This window comes from Sitophilus oryzae, unplaced genomic scaffold, assembly GCF_002938485.1.
Source record: "Sitophilus oryzae breed Bouriz unplaced genomic scaffold, Soryzae_2.0 scaffold_1621_pilon_pilon, whole genome shotgun sequence".
Taxonomy (NCBI): domain Eukaryota; kingdom Metazoa; phylum Arthropoda; class Insecta; order Coleoptera; family Curculionidae; genus Sitophilus; species Sitophilus oryzae.
Window position 1 is genome coordinate 1,357,352 of NW_022146305.1, and position 10,682 is coordinate 1,368,033.

At 30.2% G+C, this 10,682-nt stretch overlaps 2 protein-coding genes across 2 annotated transcripts; both read right to left on the bottom strand.

Moving 5' to 3' along the window:
- Positions 1-3,223: 3,223 nt before the first annotated feature.
- LOC115880352 lies at positions 3,224-5,808 on the bottom strand. Its single transcript, XM_030897560.1, has 2 exons — positions 5,479-5,808; positions 3,224-4,430 (listed from the first exon to the last, which is right to left on the bottom strand). The coding sequence occupies exons 1-2, from the start codon at positions 5,721-5,723 to the stop codon at positions 3,680-3,682; spliced, it is 996 nt and encodes a 331-aa protein (XP_030753420.1). The 5' UTR covers positions 5,724-5,808; the 3' UTR covers positions 3,224-3,679.
- A 2,369-nt stretch (positions 5,809-8,177) lies between these two features.
- LOC115880367 lies at positions 8,178-10,189 on the bottom strand. The gene is made up of 3 exons (XM_030897579.1): positions 10,178-10,189; positions 9,011-9,153; positions 8,178-8,894 (listed from the first exon to the last, which is right to left on the bottom strand). The coding sequence occupies exons 2-3, from the start codon at positions 9,103-9,105 to the stop codon at positions 8,357-8,359; spliced, it is 633 nt and encodes a 210-aa protein (XP_030753439.1). The 5' UTR covers positions 9,106-9,153; positions 10,178-10,189; the 3' UTR covers positions 8,178-8,356.
- Between the last annotated feature and the right edge of the window lie 493 nt (positions 10,190-10,682).

Here is a 10,682-nt window from a genome sequence, read left to right on the forward strand (position 1 = left end):
TCTCTAGAAAAAAAATGAAATTTACAATTTTATTCGATTTGTTCTTCATCGACCGATATTTGTTTGTTCTCGCAAGAAATACCATTACAGTTACCACACAAGCATGAACATGGCATATTGGATTTTAAACATGTACCATTGCGATTAAAAAAAATAGCACAACAAAATATGATTTAATCTGCTGGTCTATATTCTTGTGTCAATGTCACGTAATTTTTAAAAAATGCCTTGTTTAACTTCAGAGCAAAAATCGATTATATTTACGCGATTAAAGGATGGGGTTCCCATAAGGGACATTGCAGATGCATTAGGGATAAACAAAAAAAGAGTGTTGCTAAATCCAAAAAAAAATTCAATATAATTCAAATATCCTTATAGACCAGGAGTTCCATCTGGGACTACTAATTCTTGTACTACTTTTTTTTTTATCGCAGTGGTACATAGTTTATTACATCCAGATTTGCAATTACAGTAAATAATTTTCAATACGAATTCTGGTGCCACTGCGTTTGACATTGTTGTTGGAACTAAGGTATCCGTTTTTTTACTCCATCCACATTCTTTTGCCTCTTCTCTATTATTTAGCCAATACTGCATTTATAAATAGGTCCTATAATAATGATTTTCAGCTGCGTTAGTTGTTGGAGGTAAGGTAGCCAAATCAATTTTTTTACTATAAGTACCTGACGAGATGTAAGGGCTTTATATTTAAAATACCTCAACTGATCTAAATCTTTTGCTAGCCTATGTCGACCATATAATGAAAATAAGAATGTATTTCCAGCTTCGATTAGCTCAGATTTTTGTGCTGCAGGATCTAAAAAAAAACGGATGTAATTTGTCGCAGATGAGGATCTTTTTGCAACGTTTTGAAAGTCGCCAGTTTACATTACAATTTATTTTTTTCTTCCAACCTGTAGCCTAATTTTTCAAACTGTCACTATATTTTTAAAAACAAGTTGTTTACAAAATGGTAACAATAAGACCTTGGTTTAAGTGCAAATAGCCCCGCCCGGGACAAGGTGGAGACAGCTTTCGCACATTATTAGTACACATGTATTTAGTAAAGGATAGCTTTTACAATTTTTGTTAATTTTGAAATATTATTAACCCACCAATCAAAAATATTTCTTGAAAATGTCACAAGGATTGTATTGCAGTTGAATTGATGCTAAATATCCATGTTATTTGTTAATAAGCTTAAAAAATTAGTAATTTGCATTTCGGTGATTCCTTTTAAAAATTGCTCGATTTTCAAAATTTTTTTGTACGTCATTGCGTTAGGATAATAAACTATTTTTTATTGATTCTAATAGAGTTTTTTATTCTCTTTAATTTTTACCTCTTGAAGTTTTTCGCTATAACAAACCGTTTTCGAGTTATTTACATTTTTTCCCAAAAAGTACCAATATTCAAGATGGCGGCCGATTTTTTTTGATGACGCATACATCGGACAAATGGGGACTTTTAGTATGTTAACCCTTAACTGGTCCGGTAAAAGATTTGTATCATAAACGGTCCGGCGTAGTCTGTAGGACTACGCCTTCTAAAAACTTTAAAAAACACACAAAAACTAAAAAATAACAAATTTTTATTTCATTATATATTTTATTATGTATTATTGAACTAATCTAGACAAAAATGGGTTCAATTAATATAAACTGTAAGAAAATATAGTACAAAATAAAATAACATACATATAAATTTGAAAAAAAAACAATTAGGTTTTTACTAAGCTCTAAAAAATAAAACCAAATTATTAACAGTCGTTACAATATAGAAATAAGTTTTTAAAACTATATATAAACAAAAATAAATTATAAAACTGGAGTTAAAGAAAAAGTTTTTAGTTACAGCATGAGGCAAAGTTCATTGTTTTCCTGAACATGTTTTATAAAATGGATTCGTACATTCTAGGCATTAAAAATAATTAACTAGGACATAACATTTTCTTTAACTAGGATAAGAACTCTAGGATAAGAATATCTCCGTAGGGGTGATCTGGTTGTACAGGAATTGCAAGTATTCTACCAGTTATAAAGTATATTTCTCCTGGAATATTTGACATTGTCAAACGCATTTGTCTGGCAGATTGTCATATTGTCTTTGTCACAGTCCTCATCATATCATTTTAATAGAGTTTCTTCATAACTAGAATGTCCTAAACGCACTCTTTTCGAAGGCCCGACCATATTTTACAAGTTTGTCGCACACAAAATGTTACACAAACGGTCCGGCGTCGTCTGAGAAACTACGGCTTAAGTAACTTCTGCCAGAACTTCTAAAAAACTAATCTAGTTTGAGCATAAATCAGGCTATCAGTCGTTGACCGAGAGGGGTAGGATTAGCTGGAACGCCAATCCTGTAGGCGGTCCTAGTAACTAATGAGAATGAGTTAATTATTTGGCGTAGTCTGTCAGACGACGCCGGACCAGTTAAGGGTTAATAAGGGTTACTAAGGCTAACTATTTTCAATGGTCGCAGCTTTCTAAAAATTTTGGCAATTTCAACATGGTGAATGTCATAACTGCACTGGGGTATTTTATATGAGTATATTATTAAACTCTTCGAGAAACTAATGTTTATGTAATATTTCAGGTTAAAACTATGTTGGATGTTCCTTCTTGCAAGAATTTCAAGATGGGAGGCAGTTGTGAAGCGATGGACTTACAAAAAATAGGTAAGCATTTCGTTAACTTATCTTGTATCTCCTAAACTCTCTGGTTTTTTAATATATTATTTACTGATACTTTTCTTTTCATTTTAGATAATTTTTTTTGGAAATGTACATTAAAACAGAGAAAAATCAAAGATATAGAGTTGATAATGGACGACACAAAAGTAGCAGACTATTGTAAACTCTGGTATCACAGGAAATATACAGTAAGTTGCGATGTTAATGTGGTATTATTTAAATGATGTTGATAAATATATTTAAATAACAATACATCTTAAATTTACTTTTTAAATATAAGTGTATGTCCTAAAATACTTAGTTTCGGAGATACAGGGTGTATAGAAGTTTCATTTTTATTTCGATTTTTTCTAAATAGTTTCTAAACTACTGAATGAAAAAATATACATTAAAATGTTATATCCATATGAGGTTTAGACGGAATAAGACCATTTAGACAACTACTGTCGGTTCTCTAGAGTCTGGACTGTCCAGTTTTAACTGCCAGGTAAAACGGTGTGTGTAGGCAAAATATTTATTTAACGATTAACAACGATACATAAAGAACATATAAACGTATAAACTAAATAACGCTACAACTACAGCGTCCAACAATACAATATTCTAATATTAAGAATAGGAACATAAAGTTTAATGAATAAAAAGAACATAACAATAGCATTAACAAAACATTATAGGACATATAAATGTCAATAAACTGAAGAACAATATAAAAAATTAAATCTGAATAATACTGAGAATATTATTAAAACACTTATCAAAATAATAAAAACTTATAAATATGGATATAATAAAGCTTTTATTTCGGTACTGCATTTTTGCAAGAACCCCAAAGTATTCTTGATAGGTATCTGGTTGGATAACACAGATCTAATATTAAGAATAGGAACAAAAAGAACATGATAACAAAACAAATAAATGTCAAAAAAATAAAAACTAAATAATACTGAGAATATTAAAAAAACTTATTAATGTAATAAAAACTTATAAATATGGATATAATAAAGGTTTTATTTCAGTACTGCATTTTTGCAAGAACTCCAAAGTATACCTTAAAGGTATCTGCTTGGATAAGACAGATTTTGTTAAACTTTCCAGTTCCCGCAGTACTTTAACCTCCTTGATCGTCTTGCCTTTGCGTTTTTGTTCTTTCACGACTTTTTCCAGTAATTTTTCAGTTTCTTTCGTCCAGTCGTTTGTAGTTTCACTTGTGTTTATATTACCAGTTTCGTGTTTATTGATGTTTTCAGTTGTTTTTCCGTTTATATTATTTGTTAGAGTTGTTGTTGGTAGTTTTTGTTCAGCTTTAACGTTTTCATTTTTATTGGTGCTTTCATTTATATTTGTCTTTATATTATTTGTTGGTAGTTTTTGATTAGCTTTAACAGAAATTTCATTTTTATCAAAAATTGTTTCTGTAATAGGTTGGACTTTCTTGGTACTATCAAGTTTAATGTTTTCTTCTTTTCTATCAACAATCTCACTTGCTATTGTTCTGTTTTTTTCACACTTCATTCTTTCCAGGATGGATTCGACTTGTTTGTTAAATTTTTGAAGTCGCTTCAGACCGATTTCGTACGGCACCACTTTTCGCTCATACAAATTAAACGCCAACTTTGACAGTTCTTCGTGTATGGCCTTTTCTAATGACTCCTGTTCAACGGGTGTTAAGTTTTCTTCAGCTTCATGGTGAGTCTCATTGACAAAATGGATGGCAAATGATTGTTTGGCTCGCCTAGTAAAACGGAGGTATTTACATAAAAGAATACACGCAGGGTAGCCCAATAAAAAACCGAAAAACCTCTACAGGGTGAGTCTTATTGCAAATATTTTTAGGCGTGGTAGATTTTTTCGCAAAAAAAAATTTCTTGTATACTAAATATAAAAATAATATCGGATAGTCCTAATGAAGTGGCTATGAGAATGTGCAATTAGTCTTTTGATTTTCTAAAAAGTAACGCCAAAAAAAAATAAAATTTATTTTCAAAAAAATACTTCTTTTTCAAAAGACTCAGCAATCCTTGAAATTTTTAAAACTTTTTTGATGGGATCTTCGTGAACATCCCAAGGCGCAACTTTGTCCCAATTTAACCATGTTCATATCTATTACGGTTTCCGAGATACCAATGCTCGTACCCTGAATTTGTAACAGCCTGTATAGGAATATAAAATTTTTCAGGTCATGAAATTGAGCGATTAAAAAATTATGATAAATCACTTAAAAAATTATTAAAATTATTAAAAATACAAGAACTATCCTGAAATCAAAACTATATTAGGTATCTGCTTTATATAGTCTGTACCTCCATCTTTTTTTATAACTATAATACTTAATTATTGAATTTTTAATAATTTTTTAAGAAAGGCTGAAAAATATTTTTTATTTATTTATTAATATCTCTGAAACTATCGAAATATATTATTTACTCATATCTTTGGATCGTGTAAAAAGATCTGAAAGGAAGCCAAAAATGCAATAATATACAGGGTGTTCTATTTAAAAAAAAATAATCCCGATAAACTCACACTTTTTTGAGCCACCCTATAGAAGTGAAAATATTTTCCTGAAATACATCCTAGTAGGTACTTTAGATTTGCTCTTAAACAAAATTCCCAAGTTTTTTATTTTACGACCTACAAATGCCCGACACACTATTGCCGGACCCGCGGTGAACCGATTGGTTATTTACCCACCACCCATCACTCTGGAACTGGAACTGATGATAAGTAGATTTTCGAAATACTGGGCCACCCCGTATACTAACAAAGTTAAAAAAACTTACTTTTTGTGGCTGCGCTTTTTCTCGTGGGCTTCCTTGCTTTCGTCCATGGGGTAATATGTGTCACAAATCGAACAATACTTCTCTAAATTCGCTGGTGCTGATGGTTCAGAGCTTTCAGAGGTTCTACGATTTCGTCGATTTCTAAGGTGATCCAGATTATCGCTATCGCTTAGTAGAATAGGAATAGGTGGTAAAATATGCGATAAGAACGGTGGCGGTACCAAAAGTATTGCTCTGAGCGACATGATTCCAGGTACAAAAATGTGATTCGCTCGACAAATATGCTTCACTGATAAGTTATCAGAAATAACGGAAAATGAAAATACTGAAACCTAACCTACACAGAAAACAGAAACTACAAGTAGGAATGGTGGAAATCTATCGATATTTCGAATATATCGATACTTGACAGTTCATAATGAAAGTATTATTTATGTACGTTTATATAAATTTTGGTAAAGGTGTGGATCCGGTGGCTGATCTTGAAGCCTGTATTTGCTGCATTTGATCATCGGTACTACGCAAGCGCACATCGTCGATGTTGCCAAATGGCAGTTTATTTTCGAATTATTTACAGTAGAAAACAAATGATTTTTTGAGTGTTAATCAGTAATAATACAAATTCTATAATTCACTTTATAATTTTAGATTTATCTTTGATAGAATTAGTTAGATAGTAGTGTGTTTGTTTCATAATTTCTTAAAAATATCAAGTTAGTTGGTTAATAGCAATTGCTTAGGCACATATTTTATCGCAGAATGCTGATACGATTAAAATAATTTCTTGTTTCCTGTAATGCCAAAATTAAAATTATTATTTATTATCTTGATAATATGGTGAAGGTTTATTTTTGATCTCATTAAATTTATATACATACCAACTTAAGACTTAAGCAAAACTTAAGTTAGTTTGTGATTGATATTAAGATATTTCTAATAATTTTTTTATGTCTTAATACAACGCACATTATGCTTTGTGGTGTGGAGAATAAATGTTAAGATATCTTAATACTTGCACATCCTTCCATTACGAAAAATATGATTTATAAATCATATATATGCTAAGAAAATCACATAAATTAGGTGTAAGAATAGAAAAATCGTAAGGTAGCAGAAAAATTAATGCAATATATGTATAAGCAGAATTAAACAAGGTACCTTTATTTAATTCTGCTGATTCTACAGTTATAGTTACGGAAACTAAAAGGCCTACGTACAATTCAAAAAAAGAGGAAACTTGTACACACCCCTTTTAATTTAACGAATTTTTAACATAGCAATTTTTAAACGTAGCATAATAATCTAGAATAATTAGATTAATTATAGCAATCTAGAGTTTTATTTCTATTTAATTTTATTGGCTATAAAAATACATAATTATCATTCACGTGTTGTGCAAAATATTAAAATAATAATATAAATAATAGATACAATTGACAGCACTGAAAAAAACATTATTTGTTTTCTACTGAAAATAATTCCAAAATAACCTGCTATCTGGCAACATTAACGATGCGCGCATGCGTAGTATCTGTGGCTAAATGCAGCAAGAACTCGTTTCAATGTCAGCCACCGGATCCACACCTTTACCAAATGCAGGAATCCCCTTCAACAGTCTTTACAGACATTTTAGATTTTGAATCGCTGATAAAAATTCTCAACTAAATAAAAACTCGTAGCTGAAAGCTGAAAAATTACAAACTGTACTATATAAAAAGTACTGAAACCTAACCTAATCTCCAGAAAATTAAATAGTAGAGTTGTGTCCAAAATGAAAGATGTGGTACAGAGGAACTATTCTATAAAAGCTGTCATTTATTGCAAAATGCCTACTTCTATAAAAGATCGATTTTGTCCATCCCGAATAAAAAAATCCTTGAAAATCGTATAGTTATACGCTGCCATCTGTTGGATAACTACGACACTGTGACTAAAATCTTATCTAGCGCCATATTATATGTATTTAAATTAATAATTATAAATCGACCATGCTAAACATAATTTACACATTATTGTTGTTTGTTCATAATAAAAGTATTTATGTAGTTTTTCAATATAAACTTTTATTTGGAATAGTTATTAAAGGGTAAACTTATCTCTACTAACATAATAAAGTACAAACTTATAACAAGTTAACTGTACAAATAATAAAAAAGCAATATAAAATCAAAGTCGAAAATCAGAATATCAAACTAAAATAATGAAAACTTTTTTCTTCGTATATTCTACTACCAGAAAACCAAAATTATATGATAACGCACTTTTCAACGAAGTTGAAGGAAGATATAGTGTATCTATCACAATACTTAATAGAATTACTACAATTAGAAGAAAAACAAAAAGAAAAAATACCCAAATACCTTCACCTACTACTCATCTACAAAATAAACTAATATAATCTCTTATAAAAACACTACACAACTACTTCTTCACTACTTCAACCACTTCTACACTGAAAAAATTATCAAACTTACTAATTAATCAAACAAAAAGAAAAAATAACAAAATTCTCCTTTCACCTACTACTTAACTGCAAAATAATAAACTATAAAAACACTACTAAACTGTTTCTGGTATTCTACACTAAACATTATAATTAAACTTAATAAAATTAATCTAATTTTACACTACAACCACTACAACTACAAAGAAATAAGAACATTTTTTAAAACTAGAAGAAACAGAACCTCGATACGTGCAACCAGTATAATAGATCAAGTCGAAAATCAGAATATCAAACTAAAATAATGAAATGAAGCATTACAAACTTACGGTTTAACTAAACAAATAATAAGTCAAAAATAAAATTAGAAAAAAATATGAGCAAACGAGCGAAACAAAAATATTGAATAATTATGTTAATAGTTTTTGAATAGTATTAATCAAGGTTATTACGTCTGCCAAATTTGTCGTAAAAGTCTATAATCCAATTCTGTACAAATTTGGTTAAGAGGTGCAAATTATCCTTAACAATGTTCTCCGAAATTACAATAATTGCATTTAATAAACCTTCCAGTTTCTTCAAAACTTGAATCCTAGTGGAATTGGCTTCCTCATCGCGGTTTAACAAGATCATTTGGTCTTGTCTGAGAATCGACTCTAAGGGACTCGCAATGTATACGTCTTTCATTGAAAACTGGAAGTCTTTATTGGATTTGATTTTTTCACTATAATATTCTATATATTCCAAATTAATATAGTAAGGATATGCATTGGAATAGTAAAGATAGTAAACTAAATTCTTTAGTGCTTGATCTAGTTCTTCTTGGGGGTTCTCAGGTCTGGGATTAAATAGAGGATGATTGCACCTTTGCATAGATTTTTTATCGTGATCTTCTAACTCCCTGTGTTGCCTGCGCTCAGAATCGGAGAAGAACTGAAGATTACAAAAGTGGCAAAACAGTCTCTTAGCAGTTCTAAAAAGAAAAAAAAAAACACCTAAAATTCCTTTTCCTAACTTGTCTAAATTAAGCAAAAAATAAGTAATCCAATAAGACAAGGGCGTTGTCACTAAATATTTACAATAATTTACCTGTTATGACTCTGGGTTTGAATGTGTATCTCCAGAGTGGAATCATATTTGCCGCAAAAAATGCAAGAACCCTCTTCATCAGTCTTTACAGACATTTTAGATTTTGGATCCTTGATAGAAATCCTCAAGCTTAAAGCTGAAAGCTGAAAAAAATACAAACTATAACCACGGCACATAAAACAATATCTATATCGCTGAAAAGCTTAAAAAATGGCGCTTTTTATGAAGTCATGGCCAACTATGGTTTCCATTTAAAAAAAACATAATGTTTGTGTCATATGTCAAAAATGACAGACTTTAGAAAAAAAAACAGAAAACACAAACTCATTAGGTATGTGATTATCTACAACTTTTATCTGAAAAGTTTTTGTCTAAAATACCGTATGATCGAATAAAAACAACTTCAGCGATGGCTATGAAATGACGATCGATGATATTTCCCATATAATTTTACATAGGCACAAACATAGATATAAAATGACAGCGATCTTCATTTCATAGCCATCGTTGACGCCGTTTTTATTCGATCATACGGTAGATTATAATGGAATTAGAGAATTTTTTTTTCGAAATATCTAGTAAGCCTTGAATTTCTCCGAAAAATCCGAAAAGCGCATATTTATGACCCCACAAAACTGCAATTTTTTCCCCATTTAACCGACTCTATCTCCAGTAGTTTCCGAGAGTACCCATAGAGAACATCGTAGGAAACTCACCCTGTTTAGTATTTAGAAACTAACTATTATTATTTGGCTAGATTAGTTTGATTAATAAAACTCGATTAATTTAATTTAAAATAAATTTGATCAGATTTTTTCTTCGTATATTCTACTACCAGAAAACCAAAATTATATGATAACGCACTTTTCAACGAAGTTGAAGGAAGATATAGTGTATCTATCACAATACTTAATAGAATTACTACAATTAGAAGAAAAACAAAAGAAAAAAATACCCAAATACCTTCACCTACTACTCATCTACAAAATAAACTAATATAATCTCTTATAAAACACTACACAACTACTTCTTCACTACTTCAACCACTTCTACACTGAAAAAATTATCAAACTTACTAATTAATCAAACAAAAAGAAAAAATAACCAAATTATCCTTTCACCTACTACTTAACTGCAAAATAATAAACTATAAAAACACTACTAAACTGTTTCTGGTATTCTACACTAAACATTATAATTAAACTTAATAAAATTAATCTAATTTTACACTACAACCACTACAACTACAAAGAAATAAGAACATTTTTTAAAACTAGAGGAAACAGAACCTCGATACGTGCAACCAGTATATTAGATCAAGCGGACAAAGAATATAAAATACTTTAAAAATGTGCATTCAGAAAGAAAAAATATCTCGAAAATTATCTAAACAAACATTTTTTTTTCTTATCAGTGAAAAGCATCGGCCTCGTCGGCCTTGCGAAATTTGTCGGGTATTTACAATGGTCGAATTGTAAATACCCGACCAGCTTTTATAGCATATCTAATAGACAAAAAGTATCTGGTCTATTAGTAACCAATTGGCACAGTACGAAAATTATCGATTTTTATTTTCTCTGTTTTTATTGGTCGCTTCAAAATTCAAAGTAACAAAAAATATTTTTCTGTAGTAAAAGACTGTGAAATACGCCCCGCCATCTGGTGCTTTACA